The sequence below is a fragment of the Schistocerca americana genome, chromosome 1, assembly GCF_021461395.2.
Source record: "Schistocerca americana isolate TAMUIC-IGC-003095 chromosome 1, iqSchAmer2.1, whole genome shotgun sequence".
NCBI classification, from domain to species: Eukaryota; Metazoa; Arthropoda; class Insecta; order Orthoptera; family Acrididae; genus Schistocerca; species Schistocerca americana.
In genome coordinates this window covers 472,616,590-472,643,048 of record NC_060119.1, presented here as the reverse complement: position 1 = coordinate 472,643,048, position 26,459 = coordinate 472,616,590, and the positions used below count along the sequence as shown (strand labels likewise).

Sequence of the window (26,459 nt, the reverse complement as noted above, 5' to 3'; positions counted from 1 at the left end):
GTATGCCAGGAAGATTTTGTACTGTGGCTGTCTTCTGGTAACGAAGTGAGAGTGATGCCATTAAGTTTGAACTCTGCCAAGAAAACAAAGATAACATTAGGTGCAGCCTCATGCAGAAACTAATCCTATTAGGAAACCTAACAGAGATTTTTTCTGTCATTCCTGTATTAAAGCAGGGGAAGAGCATGCCTACAGAGAACAGTTAGACTGAAAACATGGGGGAATGATTACAGGAGACACACTGAGGAAAGGGGTGTCAAACAAATGTTGTGGTCAAACAAGAGGTCACTTGCTGACTATCATGTTAGGGAGCATACTCATACTTTCTGAATGACTGTCCCTGTGAAGGATGTGCCTTTGCTTAAGTTATTCAAGTTAATTATAACTTTCAACATGTAGAAATAAACATTAAGTCACTTGATGATTCATAAAAGTGCCATTCACACTTGCTGGAACTCCTAGACCAAATTGCCATGCCCATGCTGAGGAACACTAACTACTGCACTCAATTTTATGGTCTGCAGGTAAGCTATCAGTACATAGCAAAATCTTGACACAATTGTTATTCTTTTTTTCAATTAGAAGATGCCATGGAATTAAGTATCCCAAAATTTTTATGTAAGTATTCAGTGTTCAACCACCGTTCTTCAACAGTGATTCCAGTGGCCATTTGAGTCAACCCATGCTTCATGAAGTGCCAGTGAATTACTACTTCAGCTCATCAGCTAACTCCAGAAGTAATTATGGCATCTACATCAAAAAGTATCCCATGGTGGAATGGAATTTTGTACATTCTTGTGCTCATGTGAGATTCATTAAGAATAAATGCAATATCTTTACCAGGCTTCCTGTCTTCAAAATTTCTTATTCACGGCAAGCTCAGTAAGAGATTGTGTGTTGTTTCTCTCCAGTCATCTTCCAGCTCTGGAATTTATCCATCAGCACACTATTGCTTTTCAACTTTACAAAAAGGACTGACCTAGGATTCTTCATCTGCAACATGCCTATTAGCAATATTTTGGTTATTGTGCTGACGAACCACAAGTAATGTAACATGGTGACCATCATCATTAATTTTCTATGAGCCACACATGCACAGCTGTTCAATGTATTTATTGTGAATGAGCTTTTAATTACTTTTAAGCACAGACTTTTTTTATACATTTCATTCATCCCCCATAGGGAAGAAGGCAGCTGTTATACAATGTGCCTCAAATACTTTTTTCAACCATGTGGTTGAAGTTAATTCTGTTGCATCCTTATTTCTAATAGGTGTTGCCAAGGAGATCAGGGAGTTTACGTCTACCAATGGGAATTTATTTGTATGGGGTTCTTTGAGAACAGTTCTGGTGTTCACCTTGCAACCAGAGCAACCCTCCAAAGACCATGGGCTGAGCTGAAAGGGAGGTTACTAACAAATTATTATGCCATTAAAATGTAAAAACAATTCTTCTCCATTTTAATAAAATTTTATTTAATATAACTATGGTAATTTAACAATGTTGTAGTCATCTTCAACAGTTTATTTTTTTTTATCAGTCTTTGTGATATCACAGGGCTGACTGAGTAAGAATAATTTCAGCGCTTTTGGTAATATTTGCTAAATTTTCCAACTGTTTATTAAATAAACCATGTAAAGTAGATACATTGTGAATTACTTTCCATAATATACTAATATAATGTTTATATGTGTCATAGGTATATGTTATTTGTTAATTCCTTGTTATCATTATCATAGGAGAAAAGACAAAAAAATAAATCACAGAACAAATATTTTTTTCTTGTGGATTTAAAACTACATATTAAGGCTAGTAGCATGGGAGAGGGCAATGAACCAGACATTCTCTAAAAAGTAAGGTATATTTTTCTACTGAATCATCTTTATTATGTAGCTGCCACATATAACTGTTGTTGTACAATGTACTAAGCAGTTCTCTTAATATAAAGAAAAGGAAAATGTTAGCTTAAATCAGATGATAGCATTTAAATTTCACGCATGCAAGTTATTTAAACACATCTTACTCAGTACTAGCATAATTACATGTCAACTTACAGACTTGGATGCAAACAGAAACTGGTATAAAACAAAAATACGTAATGAATTTATGAGAAATGCACTGTCATTTATACACACAAACATTTCATGTATATTAAAAGCATTCTGTATTTAAATGCAATAATCTAAGTCACTGAACATATAGTTGGAATGTTTGAGATTCGTACATCTAACAAGTAAATTCAATAGTAATAAATGCACTCTTATGGCAAGGAATAGTTTAAATGAAACTATGATGAAAACGTAAAATTTATTTATAAATGGGCTGTGTAAAACCACTGCAGAACTTTTCAAAGAAGTGACTATTCCTCATCACGTAACTTATGATTCACATATCTGGAACCATTAATAACAGAAAATGAGTGTCATCAGAACTGCAAAAGCATATAGTCATAATACTTTAAACAAATGAACAGCAATTACAATGGGACAAAATAAATAAATTCATTATGTACATTAAACTCCTGCTAGTTGGCTGGACTGTGCTTCATGGATAAATCTGATGGCACTGTACGCATTTTTACTCAAAAGATGTCATCTCTACCTCCAGTATTGGTTTATGTCATGCACAGTTATTGCTGCCATCAGAAATCCACCGTGGTCATACAGTTGTCTCGGGGTTATTCCATGGGTCAATAGTATCAAGTGCATCTTGTCTGGGTAGTTGAATAGTTGCTCCTGTTGTAGAAGACTTACCACAATGCCGCAGATCTGCTTCTGAAGCCCCTCCTCTGCTCACAGTGACTAAGTGACAATAATTGCTTCCTGAATCTGGAGCTGCTCGGCTAAGTGAGGCAGATGACCCACGAGAAGATGGAAGGTGTTCAGACACATTTCCCAGTGCATCTAAATTGGTATTATCTGACATTACCCTTGTAGCTCCAACAAACTGAGGGGAGACAAAACTGGGGCTCAGACTAGGACTTCGGCTATCTTCCCTGTCTTCTGGAGATGGTGGTGAAGATGGACTGCTTCCACCGGAATCATCAGCACCACCAAATCCTCCATTAAAGAAGGTAGTGACACCTACTCTTGATGTTCTTGCACCTGGTGTTGATGATTCAGATACTAATGGAGTACTTTCATCATCACTCCCACCACTTCCATTTCGTATTGAGGGTGCTGGAGATATTACTGATGAGCCCCCACAAACAGATGCTGTAGATGGTGGTCCTGATACAGAGCGCAACAGTCGATCTTTGAGACGGTTGAGTTTCTCGAGACTTGATGCTGGTGTCACTAATGATGATGCTAAGCCCTGAAGTAAGGAAGGACCTCCTGTTGAAGAAGGCTGTGGAACCCTGTCTTCTGCAGAATGAGATCTGATGGCTACATAATGACTTGGAGATGGTGGAAGTATCCGGCTCTCAGATGTCACTGGCAGTGATGATGGGCGCTGTTGGCAAGCTTGCGTGTAGTTTGACTTCTGGTGTTGAATTTCCAATATGCTTGTTCCTGCTCCTTGTAAATCAGCTGTACTTCCACAAGAGCTGTTGGTGTGACTGCTTGCTTCCTGAAGAAATGCTGGAACTACTGCCACATCGCCCAGTACTGTACTGTTCAGAGCTGCAAAGAGATTCCTTGCTTTGACAGAAAATGTAATTACACAAACAGCAAATTTGAACTTTTGTTTTCAAAATGTAGAGCAATAAAAATAAATTTTACATTCAAGGCAAAACAATGAAAATACAATACATGCTTAGTTTATGACACCAAATAATGACTGGTGTGAAATCTTACAACCAAAGAATAAAAAGAGATCTGCAAGACATTACTGCAATATTTATCTAAATTCACCAATAAATGAGCTTAAATACACATAAGCAGTTGAGGTAACACATCCTAGCAAACCCAGAAACAACTATTAATGGAAGATCGCTCCAATCATTCATACTGATTTATAATTTTTTGTATCGTGAGGTTCAGGTCCACTGACCTGAATTTTTTCAGATGAGAAGTACATCTTGATCAAAAACAAACAGGAAGTTTTTCTAACATGGCCTTCTAGGAAGCAGTCTCTTGAAATAATTAAGTCTCACATTAAGCTGAGCAACTTAGTGTGAACCCAGAATGTAAATGCTAAATCTTCTGTCATTCATTCACCAATTGTGTTCTGTGAATGTCACAATGAAGGTGAGCCTTCCGGGATTTGGAACAACATCCACACACCTGGACCACATAAAGCCAAGTGCAAATGAATAATATGAGATAGAATAATTACACCTGTAATAGTGGTAGTGGTGGAAGTTGAATATTTCGCCACAGAAATATTCCCATTACTGCCCGCAAATGGAAAACAATACAAGAGAATGTATGATCTAAAATGTCACACAACTGTAAAGTCATGACACATTGTGTTGCAACAATCTGCTTATGGTGATGATGTACAGGATGTCTCAAACCTTTTCACTGAGAGGGATAGCACAGTGGTTAGCACACTGGACTTGCATTCGGGAGGACGATGGTTCGAGCCCACATGCGGCCATCCTGATTTAGGTTTTCATTGGTTTCCGTAAATTGCTGGGATGGTTCCTTCAAAAGGGCATGGCCGCTTTCCTCCTCTAACCTTCCTTAATCTGAGCTTGTGCACCATCTCTAATGACTTTGTTGTCGAACGGACATTAAACACTAATCTCCTCTTCCCTCCTTTCAAAGCTTTTGGGTCAAATTGAAACACGTGATTATGGGTCCACAACTGATTTTATTGAGATTTGGAACCAATGGTTGGAAATGCATACTTATTGTGTATTGGACATACACAGAATAACAACAACCGAACTCACAGTAACTGCTCGAAGTGATGATCGCCAGTCTCAATGCATGCAGGGTTGAAACCAGTTCCTTATGTGGACAACAAGGGATGCAGTCTCCAAAAACTTTGGCAGCACATCTTGCAGGAACACCAGGAAACTTGGACCAGTCAAATAAGGTCCTATAAGGTGATCTTGGACAGTGCCCATCCATATACTGACAGAGAATCACTGCTGGTGGCCACCGATGTGGGAGGCATGTGCATTGACCTCACTCCAGACATGGCTGTTGGAAACACCATTACAGGTGAATGAGCCATCATCCCACTGTGAAAGATAATCCATCAACAGAGCAGAGCTCAAAATCTGTTGGTGCCATTGCTTGCAAATATTCTTTAGGACACAGATGTAATACCTGTTCCACTTGCTCCCTCCACACGGTATCTTTCAAACTGTGCATTTCACAAGCAAGTTGACAGGTGCTTATTGCTAGATCTGCCACACAATCCAACATCATCTCTTCAAATTCTGGTGTTCGGACATGCCTTTGTTGGGAACTTTAGCCAGTTCTCTGTGGCGTGAATGACCCTGTCTCTCGTAAGTTGGTATTCATGGAGATAAACTTCTTCCAGTTAAAACAATGTGTGTTGGCACAGCAATCTCTGCACATTCTTGCTACTTCATGGGCAATATGTCCTGTTGCACCATACATTAAATGCCTGTCTTCCAACCCTCATTATGAAAAATATTCCATCTTTGACTATGCATATGCACTGAATGCAGTAATACACTTCACTACAGACACAGCACAGCTGTCTGATGCAATGGACAACTGACGCAAGGGATAGTGGTGCATGTGTGGCACAGGTTAATGGGCTGGTGCAATGCGTGCAGTCATCCCATGACACATGTATTATGAGCTGAGTTGGGTACAGTATGTCTGTCAGGTGGTCAATGGTTTACACTTTTTATCAGCTGCTGCCTGTTCCACTGCACATGAGACACCTGGGATCTTCGTGAAAGTGTGTCAGTACTGCATGCACCATTTCTATACATGTACTGAGACTGGCGGTCATTGCTTTGAACAGTTACTGTGAGCTACATTGTTGTTATGTGGTCTATGGCGTGTGTCCATAACACAACAAATTTGCATTTCTGTACATTGATCCCCAATGTCAATATAATCAGTAGTGGACCCATTATCACCTGTTTCAATCTGACCCAAAAGGTTTGAGACACCCAGTGGACTACAAATCTTTCACATGCATACTGAATACTTTTTCATTTCTGGCTATCATAGACACATGATTTTGAGGTAGGTAACAACAAATGCATTTTATGATATTGTTAATGAGAATTTGATAATACACAAGGTAATATACCAATAATTGACTTTGTAAACACGCTGAAATGAGTTTGTAGCACACAATTTGGAGAGGATGGGAGAAAAACTCTTGGATGAATATTACTGACAAATGAATCTTCCTGAAAGAAGAATGTGACAGAGAGTGAAAATGAAAAGCAAAGGGGCTTTGTTCACGCAGTTTATTGAAATCTAGGGGAAGACTGTCTCAATGTTTGAAACACACACACACACACACACACACACACACACAAACACACACAAAGCATTGATGACAAAATATAACTACAAATGAAAGACATCATTTTGATGTTTGTGGTTTGCACAGTTCTCATAAATTAGGATAATTCAAATCTAATAAAGCCAGTAGTTATCTAACACTTAGTTATAACTATGCACTAAAGCCATAAAAGTTCATAAATGACATATACTATAATTATAATTCAGAAATTAATGTATGATGACTGTTTTAACACAGCTTTTGAAAGCTGGGAGTGTACAATCAATCGTATGTAACCAGATGATTAACAATAAATTATAAAAAAATGGAACTGCAACATTAATATTAAAAACATGATATTACAGCTACTAATCAGGAACTCTGTGTACAAAGTTAAACAAATGGTCACACAGATTCACATGGAACACATTGAGACAACTATTCTATTAGGCACTTTGATGACACTAACAAAAAAATTAGTATGACAGCTATTTTATCACACACTTTATTGTTGTTGTTGTTGTTGTGGTCTTCAGTCCTGAGACTGGTTTGATGCAACTCTCCATGCTACTCTATCCTGTGCAAGCTTCTTCATCTCCCAGTACCCACTGCAACCTACATCCTTCTGAATCTGCTTAGTGTATTGATCTCTTGGTCTCCCTCTACAATTTTTACCCTCCACGCTGCCCTCCAATGCCAAATTTGTGATCCCTTGATGCCTCAAAACATGTCCTACCAACCGATCCCTTCTTCTAGTCAAGTTGTGCCACAAACTTCTCTTCTCTCCAATCCTATTCAATACCTCCTCATTAGTTATGTGATCTACCCACCTTATCTTCAGCATTCTTCTGTAGCACCACATTTCGAAAGCTTCTATTCTCTTCTTGTCCAAACTGGTTATCGTCCATTTTTCACTTCCATACATGGCTACACTCCATACAAATACTTTCAGAAACGACTTCCTGACACTTAAATCTATACTCGATGTTAACAAATTTCTCTTCTTCAGAAACGATTTCTTTGCCATTGCCAGTCTACATTTTATATCCTCTCTACTTCGACCATCATCAGTTATTTTGCTCCCCAAATAGCAAAACTCCTTTACTACTTTAAGTGTCTCATTTCCTAATCTAATCCCCTCAGCATCACCCGATTTAATTTGACTACATTCCATTATCCTCGTTTTGCTTTTGTTGATGTTCATCTTATATCCTCCTTTCAAGACACTGTCCATTCCATTCAACTGCTCTTCCAAGTCCTTTGCTGTCTCTGACAGAATTACAATGTCATCGGCGAACCTCAAAGTTTTTACTTCTTCTCCATGAATTTTAATACCTACTCCGAATTTTTCTTTTGTTTCCTTTACTGCTTGCTCAATATACAGATTGAATAACATCGGGGAGAGGCTACAACCCTGTCTCACTCCTTTCCCAACCACTGCTTCCCTTTCATGCCCCTCGACTCTTATAACTGCCATCTGGTTTCTGTACAAATTGTAAATAGCCTTTCGCTCCCTGTATTTTACCCCTTCCACCTTCAGAATTTGAAAGAAAGTATTCCAGTTAACGTTGTCAAAAGCTTTCTCTAAGTCTACAAATGCTAGAAACGTAGGTTTGCCTTTTCTTAATCTTTCTTCTAAGATAAGTCGTAAGGTTAGTATTGCCTCACGTGTTCCAAAATTTCTACGGAATCCAAACTGATCTTCCCCGAGGTCCGCTTCTACCAGTTTTTCCATTCGTCTGTAAAGAATTCGCGTTAGTATTTTGCAGCTGTGACTTATTAAACTGATAGTTTGGTAATTTTCACATCTGTCAACACCTGCTTTCTTTGGGATTGGAATTATTATATTCTTCTTGAAGTCTGTGGGTATTTCGCCTGTCTCATACATCTTGCTCACCAGATGGTAGAGTTTTGTCATGACTGGCTCTCCCAAGGCCATCAGTAGTTCTAATGGAATGTTGTCTACTCCCGGGGCCTTGTTTCGACTTAGGTCTTTCAGTGCTCTGTCAAACTCTTCACGCAGTATCGTATATCCCATTTCATCTTCATCTACATCCTCTTCCATTTCCATAATATTGTCCTCAAGTACATCGCCCTTGTATAAACCCTCTATATACTCCTTCCACCTTTCTGCCTTCCCTTCTTTGCTTAGAACTGGGTTGCCATCTGAGCTCTTGATATTCATACAAGTGGTTCTCTTCTCTCCAAAGGCCTCTTTAATTTTCCTGTAGGCAGTATCTATCTTACCCCTAGTGAGACAAGCCTCTATATCCTTACATTTGTCCTCTAGCCATCCCTGCTTAGCCATTTTGCACTTCCTGTCGATCTCATTTTTGAGACGTTTGTATTCCTTTTTGCCTGCTTCATTTACTGCATTTTTATATTTCCTCCTTTCATCAATTAAATTCAATATTTCTTCTGTTACCCAAGGATTTCTATTAGCCCTCGTCTTTTTACCTACTTGATCCTCTGCTGCCTTCACTACTTCATCCCTCAGAGCTACCCATTCTTCTTCTACTGTATTTCTTTCCCCCATTCTTGCCAATTGTTCCCTTATGCTCTCCCTGAAACTCTGTACAACCTCTGGTTTAGTCAGTTTATCCAGGTACCATCTCCTTAAATTCCCACCTTTTTGCAGTTTCTTCAGTTTTAATCTACAGTTCATAACCAATAGATTATGGTCAGAGTCCACGTCTGCCCCTGGAAAAGTCTTACAATTTAAAACCTGGTTCCTAAATCTGTCTTACCATTATATAATCTATCTGAAACCTGTCAGTATCTCCAGGTTTCTTCCATGTATACAATCTTCTTTTATGATTCTTGAACCAAGTGTTGGTTGATTAGGTTGTGCTCTGTGCAAAATTCCACCAGGCGGCTTCCTCTTTCGTTTCTTACCCCCAATCCATATTCACCTACTATGTTTCCTTCTCTCCCTTTTCCTACTGATGAATTCCAGTCACCCATGACTATTAAATTTTTATCTCCCTTCACTACCTGAATAATTTCTTTTATCTCGTCATACATTTCATCAATTTCTTCATCATCTGCCGAGCTAGTTGGCATATAAACTTGTACTACTGTAGAATGAGATTTTCACTCTGCAGCGGAGTGTGCGCTGATATGAAACTTCCTGGCAGATTAAAACTGTGTGCCTGACCGAGACTCGAACTCGGGACCTTTGCCTTTCGCGGGCAAGTGCTCTACCATCTGAGCTACCGAAGCACGACTCACGCCCGGTACTCACAGCTTTACCTCGTCTTCTGTAAAGTTTGGAAGGTAGGAGACGAGGTACTGGCAGAAGTAAAGCTGTGAGTACCGGGCGTGAGTCGTGCTTCGGTAGCTCAGATGGTAGAGCACTTGCCCGCGAAAGGCAAAGGTCCCGAGTTCGAGTCTCGGTCGGGCACACAGTTTTAATCTGCCAGGAAGTTTCTTGTACTACTGTAGTAGGCATGGGCTTTGTGTCTATCTTGGCCACAATAATTCGTTCACTATGCTGTTTGTAGTAGCTTACCCACACTCCTATTTTTTTATTCATTATTAAACCTACTCCTGCATTACCCCTATTTGATTTTGTATTTATAACCCTGTAATCACCTGACCAAAAGTCTTGTTCCTCCTGCCACCGAACTTCACTAATTCCCACTATATCTAACTGTAACCTATCCATTTCCCTTTTTAAATTTTCTAACCTACCTGCCCGATTAAGGGATCTGACATTCCACGCTCTGATCCGTAGAATGCCAGCTTTCTTTCTCCTGATAACGACGTCCTCTTGAGTAGTCCCCGCCCGGAGATCCGAATGGGGGACTATTTTACCTCCGGAATATTTTACCCAAGAGGACGCCATCATCATTTAATCATACAGTAAAGCTGCTTTATTGATACTAAGAAAAACATTAATGAAATATATGGACAACTAACAAACAAGTGCATTTTAATTGTGACAGCATCTACAGTAAAGAAGTATTAGGAACAGAGGACTACCTCATTTAGCACTGCTGTTGCTAGGTTCACTGTAGTCATGTAAATGACCAGCTCTAGAGGAGGACATCACCCAAAAGCCTAGTAACATTTTCAGCCTTCTTTATGTGCTTGTTGGCTGCTCAATACCCCAATTGTACTACAAGTTGTTACATGTAATCTTTTCATTTTTGGTATTCGACCCACAAATTTCCATCATCATATGCATCATTTACAGTTTAGATTTACGGGATGTCATGCTTTATCATCAAAATATATTTTCCTTTGTAGTGTTCTGTGACATATTTTTGTGCAAATTTAAAAAATGCTTCTCTGTTACCTTGTCTTCATCAATAAACGCTAATAAAAAGGTGAAAAACTTCAGACACACATTCTAAACATATGTGTGCACTCTATCTATTATATTAGTTAGATACAGAGAGGAACATCATCTGAAAGCTTGGCAATGCTTCCAGAAAAATCGTAAGCTTTTAACAACTCAAAAATTAAAAAAAAAAAAAAATTATAGAAGATACTCTACCATGAATAAAGATGACAATGCGGTATAGACAGTAAGACAGTTAGTAACAAGAAATCACCAAGAGCTAGTATTCCGCAAAGAAATTGTGTAGAGGTATAATGATTATCAGTGAAACTGCTTTAAAGAAGGGAACTATGTCCTTGAAAGACAAATTAAATTCTGCAATAAATCTATTCTTAATAATGTTCATATGTGTGGAATATTTACTTTCATTCCCTCCCATTATTTATATTCCAACAAGGACTTGCCATTGAAGAATGTTTACAAGTTTTGAGTAGCTTGAAAGAAAGCTGAAGTTTATAACCATGAGAGGCATGTTAGGTAGCATAAAACCACTGTAAAATTCAGTAGCTATTAATCTGAGATGCTACAGTGAAGGTGCATTACTTTATGTTAAAAGATGCACAGCCTCAATTGTGAGTAAAATTTGAGAACATTCCATTCATTCCCATAAACATTAATGCAAAGCTGAAAACCACACAGACATTTGGGATGTTGATAGCTATAGATTTTTTCCCCTTTTTCTCTTCTTCTTCTTCTTCTTCTTCTTCTAGTTTCTCCAACAACTACAAGAATATGTGTATTGTTAATCAGTGACTGAACTTAATGTTTCCCATGACAAATACTGATATAGTCCATATTCTGTGACAGTCCAGTCATGAACTATTCTGATGCTAATTGTATGCAACAATGAGATACCACAGTTGTGTTGGATGGGCTTCAATGTGGGGTATTAATCGCATTAGAGAAAAATAACTGCCAAGTGTAATTAATATTAGTCAACATTTTGGCTTATACTATGTTAATAAATACTATTTGGTCTGACAGTCTTTCCCTCAGTCTAGTCTCCTGATACAAATTACACCTAAACGACCATGCATGACTATAAATATTAGGTATCATATTTTAACATGTCCTAATTGGTTTGCAAATCATTGCTACAATCACTATTCTTAGGTTAGCCTGATTTTCACTGTCCTTCAATTCTTGTATTTTTGGGCAAGAGCTTTTTTATTTTCATTTCCTATCATACAAGTCTCTCCATAACAAATTCAGAAGAATGATCTAGTAGGAACACACTTTTTTGAGCAATCTGTTATTTCTGACACATGGTTGTGTAGTTAGTCACTGCTCTTCAAAATGCATAATTTGGGATAGGTGAATTTGTTGAATAAGCACAGAGAGATCAGATCAAATAATTTATTTTTATGATGTTGGCAAAACAGTGGTTTCAGCCTCAGCACACCTGAACACTGCATAACACATTGGGGGGGAGCAGTACATGTTGTACTATCATCAAGATTTTTTTTAGTAGAGTAACGTGAGGTGTGTTGTGTGCATCTTGCCAGTTGACACTGGAGAGAAATATCTATTGCAACTATGATGTAAAAAAAAAAGCAGTCTGATTAAGGGCAGGAGTACTAGAACATGATTGAAGAAATAATTTTAATATGTAACAAACAAAAGAATTCTTGGGCAGAAAATAGAATTCTCACTGATGCCCAGTATAAAGTTAGAAAAACTAAATCTATCACTATTGCCATTGATAATTGTCTACAGTATCATTTACAGATACTGGACTAATATCAAAATGTTACTGTTTGTTTTTAAGATGAATACAGTTTTTGACATCATAGACCACACAACTCTGTTGTAAAAACTTCAAAAGTATGATATCAGAAGCACTGCATTAAAACAGTTCACCTTGCATTTGACAAACTGGGAGAAAAAGGTATGTATAAAACAGAAAATTAATAATAAATTAGAACACATTTCTCAGATGGTGAAAAGCAGCGAAATAGAGACTCTCAAGAATTCATTCTTGGACCAATCATGTTCCTTCTGTGTAGAAATTATCTTGATCTGAATAATGAGTCATAAGCAAATATCCTGTTTCCATATAGCACTACCATATTTGATAAACAAAACATGCAAAGTCAACTATAGTGTAGAGACTATAATGTGACAGTTGAATAAATGAGAACTTAGACTGTCTGAGGGGTGCCAGTAAGTGCAGGAGAACAAGCCCCAGCTATCCTCCTTCAGGGCAGCCCGTCTGCACCCGTGTTCTATGTGTTAGACCACTGTCACATATCTAAAGGGGCCCCACATACTCAACATGTATTGTGCAATAATACTGAGCAGGTATTGACAGTTTGCACAATATATGGACCTAGACTGCAGAACATTTGACAGTCAACTCTGTATATTGTGCAATATATTGTACGCTCCAAGGATGGTATTGCTTTTGAGACCAGGAGAAATTCAGTTCATTCACAAACAACTGAAAAATAAATAAACTACAAAGTATCAGGAAGGAAGTGGGCTGGAGGCTGGTTAAAGCACCTTGCTGTACTATGAGAAATGAAATTCCTGATTGTTTAAGAATTGCCATGTATCTCTTTGTCCACAAAGCCAGAGCAGACTGAAGATCACGGTGTCATGACAGTTTTTGTACAACAGTTGTCACAGTATGGACAAGAGATCACATAAGCTTTTAATCGGTAATCAGTAAATAATTGTTTTATTTCTGTTGTAACTGTTGTTGCAATAGAGAAAAACGTAGATAACAGCACCTGTACACAATAAATTACACACATAATTTCTGTTTGTATTTCACAAGGCAAGGAACTGAATCACAGTGCATATGTTCCACTTCGTCAAGCACTGAGATGTTCGCTATGAAGACAACATTCTAACTTATCTCCCCCCACCCATTTTTGTGCAGTATATTAGCACAAAATTATTGGGTAAGGGTCCCTTCAGTATTTCGGTGTAACAATGAATGGCACCCACATAAAAACCACTTCGTAAACAGCAAACAGAAAATATCAGTTAGAAGCAACATCCTTTGCAGATGGACTGGAACCAATTGGGGTACAAAACCAGAGGCATTGAGAACTTCAACCTTGGCTCTGTGTCAGTCAGCTGTATGGTATGTTTGCTTTGTTTGGTAGAGATCCAGTCATGCTAAATAAGTTGATACTCCTCTGAATGAATCACGTCAACTCATCACTGCTCGCCTGAGAACAATACCATGTAACAAAGTTTCCTCTTTAGCAGAAATCACTCCACTAGATATTAGAGAGAAGCTGCATCTGTGAACGAGAGATCAAAAGCATTCTCCTCATGCATGTACCCATTACATGGACATCAACATGCCCAACAAGGACTAACATCTAGGAGTCGTTTCCGCCATACAAGTGAACATCTAAATGAACCTCCTTAGACTGCAAGGTTAAGACTGTGGATGATAGGAAACACTCACTTCGCTGGTTCGATGCTATCAACCAAACATGCCCCCCCCCCCCCCTCCCGAGACACTGGTCCACATGTAAATCTTGAAACAGATTTCGCACTAGTGTCGGCAGATAAAGAGTGAGTATGTTAAAGGAGGACCTCCCCAGTTCATTTAGGTTCTGAGAGTATGGTGAACATCAAACCATGAACTGCAGCTATTAGCTTTTGAGATGTACAGTAAAGGATTTGGTGGCAGCAACACCTGATGTCAGTGATATGGCAAAATTCTGTGCAGAAACTATTTGATATTTGTCATTAACTACCACTGTGTACTGCAATTTGTATTTTTATCATTGCTTGCTTCAGATAAGAATAAATAAACAGCCTCTAATCACTGACAGACTATTTGGTTCTTAAAAACAAGGTCTCTAGTATTCCTAGGCAAATATCATTTATTTTGTAGCTTCATCACAGATTATAATTCTGTACTAGAGGGGAACTCAAACCCTTGATCTTGCCTTCTTCATTTAATTTATTTATTGCAATATTCAAGTTTGTAATTTGCAGGGGAGTGGGGGGGGGGGGGGGGAGGGAGGGGGGAAAAATTCCAGTGCCTCACCTAAGACCTGTCTCCTTACTGATAAACCTATAAATCAGTGAACATTTGCTGCATGGAAAAATCATCCTTGGTTCAGCATTGTAAACATAAACACAATTACAAATGCAGCAATTGAAAATCCTTGCTGGAATATACATAATTTATGGGATAAAGGTAACACCTCATCAAATAGTTGAAGTGCTAATAATCGATAGGCAAACTAGGTATAACTTTGCTGCCTTATAGAGAAATCTCTCTCTCTCTCTCTCTCTCTCTCTCTCTCTCTCTCTCTCACACACACACACACACCACACACACACACACACACACACACACACACCACTACAAATTCCAGCTGACATGTATGTGTGTGTGTGTGTGTGTGTGTGTGTGTGTGTGTGTGTGTGAGGGGGGAGGGGGGGGGGGGAGTGGTTTCACTCCTTAAATTTTACATGCTGTAAATATGACTACACATACTTCTACTGGCTGTTCCTGTCCCTACCCTAAAATGTGTGTAAACTCCAAAACAAGCTATCACAAGGTGTACTTCGCTTCAAAAAAAAAAAAAAGGAGGGTGGCAAAAAGAAAGGTAGAAGAGATCCAGGAATACCTTTTACAAGATCCATCCTTTGTCTCCAGACCTGACAATGAAATTAACTTGTCTTACACTAAAATGCTTGCCACTGTATGAACCAAAAGTCTAACAGGTTTTCTCTTAATTACAGGCCACCAAAATTTAGGAGGACAATCATGTCTTACTCCGACTTTATCAGTGTTGAAGTGCAGCGTAGTATAATTATTGTAGTTACAATTTACCACTGATTGCTTATACACTGATGAGCCAAATAATACACCACCTACTTAACAGCATGTTGGTCCACATTTGGAATGCAATATAATTCTGCATGGAACAGAAGTCCTTGGTAGGTTTCCAGAGGCTTATGGCCCAAATGTCTAAGCATGTCACCCAATTCCTATAAATTATGGGTTGATGGTTTGTGGGAGTGGGTGTGGTTCCTGATCGCATCCCAGATAAGTTTCACTGTGTTCAGATCAGGCAAAATTTGGTTGTCGAGACTTCAATGTGAGTTCACTTGTGCTCCTCAAACCACTATAGTATGATTTTGAATATGGGACATGAATAGTTATCCTGCTGGAAGATAGTCATCTTTGTTGGGAAAGACACCAAGCATGAAGGGATGCATGTGGTCTGCACTGACATTCCCACAGTCTACAGCTGTCCTGGTGACTTTGACTACTTGCAAAAGTCCCATGGAAGACCAGCTAAAGCCCCCAAAGCATGAAATTTTCCCCCACCAGCCTGTGTCAGTGGTAGAGTGCATGTTAAAAGCAACCATTAGCCTGGATGGAGGTGTGACCACCAACGAAGCGTAACAAGAAACATGACTAATTCAACTAGGTGACAAATTTCCTTTTATTTAAGGTTCAATCTCAATAACTGTATGTCCCCTGAATTTGTAATTGACAGTGTCATTGGACCAACATAGCGATACGTAAGGGTGGTTTGTTGTGGGGCCACACGATCTCCAACGTGCACATAACAGTCTGCTCCAAAACACTTGTGTCTGCATCAGTACTGTACTCGGTCACCAGATTTGCACAGATTGCTGCTGGCTTTACAGAACAGGCAAGCCTCTGACCTCCCCATTCTGTGATGAGCCCGTTGTTGCCTGCTCATGGTTTCACCATCCTTCAACCAATTTCTGTAACAGCTGACCAACTTCACTATTTCCGAGATGCTTGTTCTCAGGCACCAGACCATGACAATCCGCCCTTTGCAAGTGTCATTTATGCCTGTGGCTTTCTCCCTAATATTGTCACAACAATGATTCACCATTAATCTCTACTCCATTAATTTACTGTCTTTGCTGCATCACATGCCTGCTACACCACCAGGTGGCATTCGATCTCCGATGCGCAGTGATCATAATATTTTGGTTTAGTGTATATGCATTCCAGCACTGTTCATACAAATGGATATCACTTCCTCAGTGGTAGATATTTTACTGTTGTGACACAGATTGTTTTAGTACCCAAAATTTTTTTCATATATTTTTCTGAGAACTTTTTTTATAATCTTTCCAAAATTTTTAGGCTATTATTAATCATTGATTCACTTGCTGTTACTCCCAGCACACTTTATGAATATATGTTGTGGCTTCTGACAGCCATCATCGCACAGCTCAATAAGGATGGAAAAAGCCAAAAATGCAAGTAAAAGGAAATGATAGAACATCAAAGGAATATGATGCAGTGAGGTGAGAAACAGCACTTATTAATCTTTGCACAGAAAAAAAAGAATTATATAAATCTGAGAACAGAAAATTAGGAAGACGAAGAGGGAAGATTCCCTACACTACTGAACAATAATTAGTTGTGTCCTGTTAGCGTACAACTTTTTACTGAACTTCAATTGTACTCCTATGCCATAACATCACCTCAGTACCAGTGGATGAGTAATTTATTATAGAAATTCTCTTGTGCACCACTGGAAAATGTCATGTAAGAGATCCGAAATGGGAGTGATGATGCAAATTTGAATACATATCAGGTATCTTCAATCAGGAGGTCACCTCAACAATAGGCCTCATTTAAGTCCATACACAATTGCAGTCATACAATGACTTTACCTCACCTCTACTCCACAAGCAACTTCAAGGTGTGTACCATGGATTATCTAAAGTACCTCATTCCTAGTTGCATTCACAAGTAGGGTCCAAGCAGACAGATAGGATGGAGAGAGAGGAGGGGGGGGGGGGGGAGGTAGTTGTCTAATTATTGGAATTTCCAATGTTAAGAGCATCCAGGACCAGAAAGAAATCCAATGTGCACTTGGTATGTCTGCCGGGGCACGTCGTACAAGATATGGACCAGGCCCTGCCTGTGGCTATTGAGCGTGCAGGGAGCACTAGACTGCAAACTGTGACTCACATAAGCAGTAATGTCTGTTGTTTCGGTTCTGAGGCCATCCTCAGTTCAAACAGGCAGTGGAAAGAAATCCAATGTGCACCTATTATATCTGCTGGGGGAGCCTCATTCAAGATATGGAGGATGTCCTATCTGTTGCTATCAAGCATACAGGGTGCAGTGGTCTGCAAATTGTGGCTCACATTGGCACCAATGATACCTGTCACATGGGTTCTGAGGCCATCATCATTTCATACAGTTGGATGGTAGAAGTGGTAAAGACAGCTGGCTTCATCCGCCAGGTGCACGCAGAGCCACAATTTCAAGACTTTTTCCAGAATTGATAGGGTTCCTTTGTTTTAGAGCCAAGTGAAGGTTATCAACCAAAGGCACAGTCAATTCTGTGATGGTCTTGGGTGCAAATTTCTGGACCTGCAGTATGGTGTGAGGAATTGTAAGACTCCCCTTGGATACGTCAGGGGTGCACTACACAGAGGAAGCAGCTACTCAAGTAGCAGAGTACTTGTGGAGTGCACATAGTGGTTCTTTAGGCTAAGTGGTAGTTTGAGATCCTCTGATGAATGCTCACCAGTCTATATACAGACAGCAAAATCAGAATCTACGCGTGTAGCCTCATGATTACTCTGCAATTCACAATTAAATGACCAGCAGAGGATTCACTGAACCACCTTCAAGCTATTTCTCTACTGTTCTACTTTCAAACAGCGTGTAAACAAACACACATTTTTTTGTGCAAACCCTGATCTCCCTTATATTATTATTATGATCATTCCTCTCTATGTAGCTGGTTGACAAAAAAATATTTTCACATTCTGAGGAGGAAGATAGTGATTGAAATTTCATGAGAATAACCTGACTCACTGAAAAACACCTTTGTTTGTTACCCCAATTCAAGTGTCTTATCCTTGGTACTCTCCCCTATTTCACAATAGTACAAAATGAACTGCCCTTCTTTGACCTTTTTCAATGTCCTCTGTCGATCCTATCTGATGTGGATCTCACAATGCACAGCAATACTCCTGAAGAGGATGTACAAGTATAGTGTAAGTAGTCTCTTTAATAGACCTGTTGCATTTCCTAACTGTTCTGCCAAAAAATTATAGTCTTTGGTTTAATATTATGAGAAGGAAAGTTGCTGCTCACCATATAGTGGAGATGCTGAGTCATAGGTAGACACAACAAAAAGACTGTCACAATTAAAGCATGTGCACGCGCACACAGACACGCACATACGCCTATCTACGACTCAGCATCTCTGCTATATGGCGAGTAGCAACTTTCCTTCTCATAATACTGTTATATTCCATCCTGAATTTTCCATTGTTTGATAGTCTTTGGTTTGCTTTACCCGAACATTATCAATGTGATTGTCCCAATTTAAGTTATTCATGATTGTAATGCCTGAGTATTTAGTTGAATTTACAGACCTTTGAGTTGAGTGAATCATCAAATAACTGAAATTTAATGGAATCTTTTTGGTTCTCATGTGGATGACTTCAAACTTTTCATTATTTATAGTCAATTGCCACTTTTTGCACTATATAGATATATTGTCTAAATCATTTTGCAATTTGTTTTGGTCATCTGATGACTTTATAAGATGGTAAATGACTGCATCATCAGCAAACAGTTTAAGAGTGCTACTCAGATTGTCTCCTAAATGATTTATGTACATCAGGAACAGTAGTGGGTTTATAACACTTTCTTGGGAAACACCAGATATTACTTTTGTTTTATTCAGTGACTTTCCATCAATTACTATGAACCGTGACCTTTCTGACAGGAAATCATGAATCCCTTGGCACAACTGAGATGATAGTCCATAGGCACACAAATTGGTTAGAAGTCGTTAATGAGGTACAGTGTTAAAAAGCCTTCTGGAAATACAAAAATATGGAATCAATTTGAGGTCCCCTGTCAGTAGTACTCATTACTTTGTGAGAATAAAAAATGGTTGTGTTTCACACAAACAATATTTTCTGAATGCATGCAAGGTAAAGAGACTTCCACTATTAAAATTTTAACAATAAATTTTCAATATATTTGAAGGTCTGAAATATTTAGCAAAGTGTGGAACATGTATTGAAAATACAGACAGATGTCATAGGAAGGGAAGTGTTCACTGCAATCAACAAAAATGTTGTCTCTTTTGAGGCCAAATTGAGTCTGACTGTGACATAATCTTAAGCATGGAACAGGTGAACTCAGGTTAATTATTGGATTTTTTTACCAGCCACCCAATTCCACTGTGACAGTTTTAGAATCACCCAAAGAAAGTCTGTGCTCAGTAGCACGGGAATACCCAGGGCACAGAATACTAGTTGGTGGTGACTTTAACCCACTAAGTGTAGACCATTGCAGGTGGTATGGTCAAACAGTCTTTTGAAATATTTTTGAACCTGTTTTCCAAAAACTGAATTGAGAAGCTAGTCACAATGAGAATATTTTAGACCTAGCCTAAAACTGGTCTGACTTTATCAACAGTGATGACAGAGACAGGGATTAGGGATCACAATGTAGTCACAATGACACTAGGAACTGAAGTTAGTAAATCTATCAAGAAGGCTAGGAAAGTACTTTTGCTAGAAAGGGCAGTTCAGCTGTTGTTGGCATCCATCTTAGAAAATAAATGGATATAATTTAGTTCTAATATAATGGACATAGAGGAATTACATGCAAAGTCTAAATGTATTATAAATCACGCACTGGAAAATCATGTGCAGAGCAAGTGAATTAAGGACAGAAAAAAGACTCACTGTGGATTAATAACAAAATTCAGAAATTGCTCAGGAAGCAGACAGTACTGTATTCTCAATTAAAAAAAGAATGCTTCATGAACCATATAACACCTACCACCATCATGCCTCAGCAAAAGATCCTGCTGAGAAAACAAGAAAATTCTGGTCCTACATAAATTCGGTAAGTTGTTTGAAGGCTTCTATCCAGTCACTTGTTGACCAGTCTGGTGTGTGGGGGTACGGGGGTTGGGGTGGAAATGGGGAGGGAGGGAGGACTTCGGACGGAACACCTAACATGCCACACCCCAGTAACAGAATGTCCTAAGTCACTGAAGGACTTGAATGATGACAATCCAAAGATAAACATCTAGCATGGGTTGGACATCACTCAGAACTTAATTCAGAAATATTGACAATGGATGATAACCACGAAGTATGCACGCAGTGTTCGGAAGAGCTGTGGCAAGAATAAAACACTAAAGCTGCTGCTATTGGTTGGTGCACAGCATGGACATAATGCTGGACATGGCACGGACTGCAGAGGGAGCACTTGAATACCAGACTTGTTCCACACTGGAATCAGTATCAGACAGCACCTGAAGAAGACATCATGCAGTTGAAATATCGTGCAGGAAAGATGCAAATAACCAGCAGAAACACAATTATTCAACATGGCAATTTTCACTCTGTTTACCAAATTTGTTTTTATTTGGCAAGAACAAGTTAAATGTCAACTGATAAAGAACTCATGCCCCAAAATTGACACCAAATTGTATTTTTGTGAAGCATTAGCCTGTCATGAAGAGTCACAGTGGCCATGCTATTTAAATGAGCTACTGAGACATTTACTTTGTTCAGGATTAAAAATTTGTTTTATAACATCATATTTCACACTAGAAAAATTTCAGGCACTGATGTGTGTAAACAATAACTTCACAATTAGTATCAATTAAATTAGCACCAAGCCTTGCATTTGATGCTCATACTGCTCAAAAAAAGTCCTGTGCATGTTCTCTCCCTCAAAGGAACATGTAAGCCTATATAAATAAATATGACTTGGCTTTTTTTAATGATAATAATGAATGACACGCTGAAGAAGAAAAGCAAGATAATATTTGCCTAATGGATGCAGAAAAACTTAAAAATCACTCAATGAATTGGTTACATAGTAAATTTGTCTAACAGATTTAAAGCTTGTCTACATTTTGTGCTTTATGAGAACATACAATAAATGATGATTCGATACAGTTATGATGGAATTTTTTTCCATATCACTGTGTCAAAGCATTAATTAGGAATTTAATCATCAAAACTAACTGCTCTTAAACACTCTAATAAGGAAAATTAGAGTTTAAAACCCCATCAATGATGAGGTCATTAAAGGAAGACAACAAGCTCAGGGTTGAGAACAAGAGGGCAGGAATTCAACCATTGTCTTTCACAGGAGACATCATAGAAGCCACCTTACGCAATTTTGGGGAAAACAAGGAAAACCTGTATCTATATAGCAGAATGGGGATTTAAACCACACTACTTCTAAATGAGAGGCCAGTGAAAACATTACTGGGCTAACTCACTCTGTTCTCATCCTTTGCATTATCCCCTTGTCACAAAAATTGAAACTGTAATTAAAACGGGTTTTGGAGATTTTTGTGTGTTCTTAATTGCATAAACACTTGACTATATAACTAGCTGTCTTGCCGTATTTTGAACCATTATTGTTATAATCAAATGACCTTCATATCCTTTTAGGGAGCCTGAGCTTTCATTTTTGGCTCCTCTTGCATGGAAAATCAACAGGTTGATATTTGCCTCAGTTATTTAAAATTTCTTGTGGTTCTATATTGTGTTTTACTAATGACAAAAGAAGAGCATTGCAAATATATATACAGAGCAAACAATGGGAAATCCAGGATGGACTGTAACAATATTATGAGAAGGAAAGTTGCTTCTCACCATATAGCGAAGATGCCGAGTCACAGATAGGCACAACGAAAAGAATCTCACAATTATAGCTTTCGACCGTTAAGGCCTTCATCAACAAAAAAAACACACACACACCAGTCTCTGGCAAAAACCACACTCAGTGCCATCCACAGAACCTACACAATATACTCATCCACCCCTACACAATCCCTGCTCCCAAACCTTATCTCATGGCTCATACACTGTAATAGACCTAGATGTAAGACATGTCCCATACATCCTCCCACCAGCACCTACTCCAGTCTGATCACAAACATCACCTATCCCATCAAAGACAGGGCTACCTGTGAAACCAGTCATGTCATCAACAAGCTAAGCTGCAACCCTGTGCTGCACTCTAAGTGGGCATGAATGGCCATTGACAAACTGTAGCCAAGACCAACACCAGCTTTTCTGAATTGCACAGTTGGGAACTCTCCCTGAAATACATCCTGCATTCCCGTAACCCTCCTGGCCTCAACCTACATTAGCCATTGTCCTTACCCATTCAGCCTCCCTGTTCCCATTCCAGCACCATACAGCCCTCATTCCACCATCGCACCCAGTCTTTTTACTTCTCTCCTTTTCCGCTAACCCCACCCCACCTCTCCGCTCACCACCGTCTAACCTTCTAACTGCAAATAGCTGCCCTGCCCTCTCTCCACCTTGTCCCTGTCTGTTCCCCAGTAGCATTGCACTGTCCACCACCCCTGTCCTACTATCCCTCCCCCTCCCTATCCCAGCCTCCTCCTCCTCATCATCTGGACCCAGTTGCCACTCCCATCATGCACTGGTACTGCCCTGGCTCTGCTTGCAGTGTGGCTACAGTTGGCTGAGATTGTAGTCACGTGTGCGCAAGCTGCATTTGTGTGTGTGTGTGTGGGGGGGGGGGGGGGGGGGGTTAAGTGGCAACTTTCCTTTTCATAATACGCTTACATGCCATCCTGGATTTTCCATTGCTTGATTCAATTGCTAGGTCCACTTGTTCTTATTCAAAACTGTACTTTTTTTTACAAAGAATAGAAAGAAAGAAAAAAAGACCACTTCATTGACAATATATCACTCTTTCATAAATGCAGCTACTTCATTAAATAAATCAAACAAAAGAAGTGTCAAAAATGATAAAAACTTGAAACCTAAACTGTCAGCAGGAGCAGATGAGGTGCCAATGGCTGTCATAATCATGATTGCTCTGAAGAGTGCATGGGCCTTCACATAAACTGCCAACTTATCACTTAGTGAAGCAGTGTTTCCTGAAACGCTGAACATCTCAAAATTAAAGCCAATTTAAAAAAAAGAAAAAAAAAGAAAAGAAAAAACACGAGGACATGTATAAGGTAGAAACTATTCAGTAATATTCATTCCCTCTGCCATTCTCCAGAATATTAGAAAAACTGATGAAGCACTTAATCAACAAATATCTAAATGACATAACTTACTGAACAGTAACCTGCATGGCTATCAGGCAGATGAAACACAGCAACAGCAATAATGTGCTACACTGAACAAATGATCAGAAACCATAAAAACAGCTTAGCAGGAATTCATTTAGATCCCTCCAAAGCATTTGATATCATTAATCACGGTATCCATTTACAAAAATTGAAAGCACTAGTTATTCAAGGAACAGGGAAAAAATGGTTTGAATCATACCTATAAAATTGAACACAAATTGTAGCTCTGATGTCAGCTTTTTCCAATCACAAAATCAGTTTAGTATCAGATACCCAAAAGGTGGGAATAAGAGTTCTTGGTCCTATATTATTTATTGTCTATATACGAGGGTGGTTTGAAAAGTTCTCGGAATCACTATGAGAGGTCAGCACTAGTGCAACAAGTTGTTCACATGATATTCATTGGATTTTTGCCTGTAAACATGTGCCACGTCAGTGCTCTTGGAAGAGAGCTGTGGTGGTGATGTGGTACTGTTGTTCCCACATAGGGATTTGCGAAGATGGAAAAAATTGAGATTGAGCAGTGACTAAGTACTTCATAAAGAAAGGTATAAAAGCAAAGGACATTCATGCTGATTTCCAGAATACACTGGAGGACTCTGCCAAGTGGACAAATGAATTTAAATTTGGTCACGAGAGCTTAGATGATGACCTGCACAGTGGTTGGCCAAAATGTGTCACCAATCCAGAAATCACTGCAAAAGTGCACAAAATGTTCATGGAGGATCGCCGGTTGAAAGTGCGTGAAATTGCTCGTGCTTGCCAGTTATCATCTGAAAGGGTATATCACATTTTAACTGAAGAATTAGAAATGAAAATTTATCTGCAAGATGGGTGCAGCAACTCTTGACGCTGGATCAAACACACATGAGAATGGACATATCGGAACAATGTTTGGCCCGTTTTAGGAGAAACAAACAAGAGTTTTTGCACTGGTTTGTGACCGCAGATGAAACTAGGGTGCACTACTATACCCCAGAGACAAAATAACAGACGAAGCAGTGGAAACATGCTGATTCTCCACCACCAAGGAAAGCAAAGGTAATTCCTTCAGTTGGTAAGGTCATGGCATCAGTGTTCTGGGATGCGAAGGGGATTCTGTTTGTACATTATCTCCCCACTGGGCAAACAATTACTGGAGAATATTATGCTAACCTCTTGGACAAATTGCAACAAAAGATACACGAAAAAAGGCCAGGTTTAGCAAGGAAGAAAGTCATCATCCATCAAGACAATGCGCGCCCACATGCGTGCGCCATTGCCATGGCAAAATTAAACGAGCTAAGGTATGAATTGTTGGCGCACCCACCTTATTCACCTGATCTGGCTCGGTCAGACTTCTCGCTCTTCCAAAAACTGAAAATTTTTCTTGATGGATGAAGATTCACTTCAAACGAAGAATTGATAGCTGGAGTTAACAAATATTTTGCAGGCCTGGAGGAAACTAATTTTTGAGATGGGATCAAGGCACTGGAACATCACTGGACCATGTGCATTAATCTACATAGAGACTATATTGAAAAATAAAAATAGTTTCAGTGATGTAAGTACTTTTTTTCTATTCCATTCCAATAACTTTTCAAACCACTCTTGTAAATTACATTCACACCTAGGATAATGCAGCCAACATCATGCTGTAAGCAGATTATGTTGGTGTGATGATAAGGGTGCCAAATCAGTTGCTGCAAACAACTACTAGTTAAGTTCTCAAACAGATCCACTTTTGATTCAATGCCAACTGGTCTACATTCAATGTAAGTAAGATGAGATACATACAATTATGCAGAGCAGAAAGGAAAATAGTAGCATTGCCTAAGAAGGTGTCTTGGGAAAAAAATCGCAAAAGAAATATAAAAGAATTTTAAGGATGACAAGAAGATAATGCACTGCATATAAGGTAATGGAAGGAAGCAAAAAGAAAATACTTCATAAGTCATCAATAAAGAAGAAAAATCCACATGGAAGGGAGATTATGAAAATTGGAAAGAATATTTCCGAAATCCACATGAAGGACAGGATGAAATAAAAAAACACAATGAAACAGAGGAGTACAAAAAAGTAACAGTATCACAGAGGAAAGAGAGAATATCTGCAGGTGTTGGATGTAGAGAGAACTGTATTAGAATTGAAAAATGGCAAAGCTCCTGGAGCAGACAACATCATAGTGTAAATGATCAAAAATGCATGACATATTGAAATTCAGTGGTTTTGTAGAATAATGAGGATAGTATGGATGTATGGAAAGATTCCTGTTGATTGGACAGAGGTAATTATTGTACCTATTTTAACAAGACTAACAAGCGCTCTGTGAGAATTACAGAGGAATAGCATTACTCTACCATTGCATGAAGATTTATGAAAAGATAATTTTACAGAAAATCAGGAACAAGATAGAAAACAACTGACAGTAACAACAAGGATTTCAACCTGGAAGACCAATTATAGATGCTGTATTTACAGTTAGCCAGGCAGTAGAAAATAAATGGGGATTTGGGAAAGATATTGTAGTTGCATTAACAGATACAAAAAAGGCTTATACCCTATAAGAAGGGAAGAGATATGGCAAGATCTGAACAGACTGGAATTGTCAAAAGGAACACAATTCAGAATTGGAAACATTTACAT

The 26,459-nt window shown here is 38.8% G+C and overlaps 1 protein-coding gene across 7 annotated transcripts in view; it reads right to left on the bottom strand.

Moving 5' to 3' along the window:
- Window positions 1-1,456: 1,456 nt before the first annotated feature.
- LOC124603631 (kinase D-interacting substrate of 220 kDa B) overlaps window positions 1,457-26,459 on the bottom strand; it is a 388,427-nt gene continuing 363,424 nt past the window's right edge. For all 7 annotated transcript variants that reach the window (XM_047136417.1, XM_047136415.1, XM_047136416.1 and 4 more), the window contains one exon: window positions 1,457-3,622. In XM_047136417.1, the coding sequence (XP_046992373.1) occupies window positions 2,658-3,622 (965 nt within the window). In that variant the 3' untranslated portion in view covers window positions 1,457-2,657. The remainder of the gene's footprint in view (window positions 3,623-26,459) is intronic.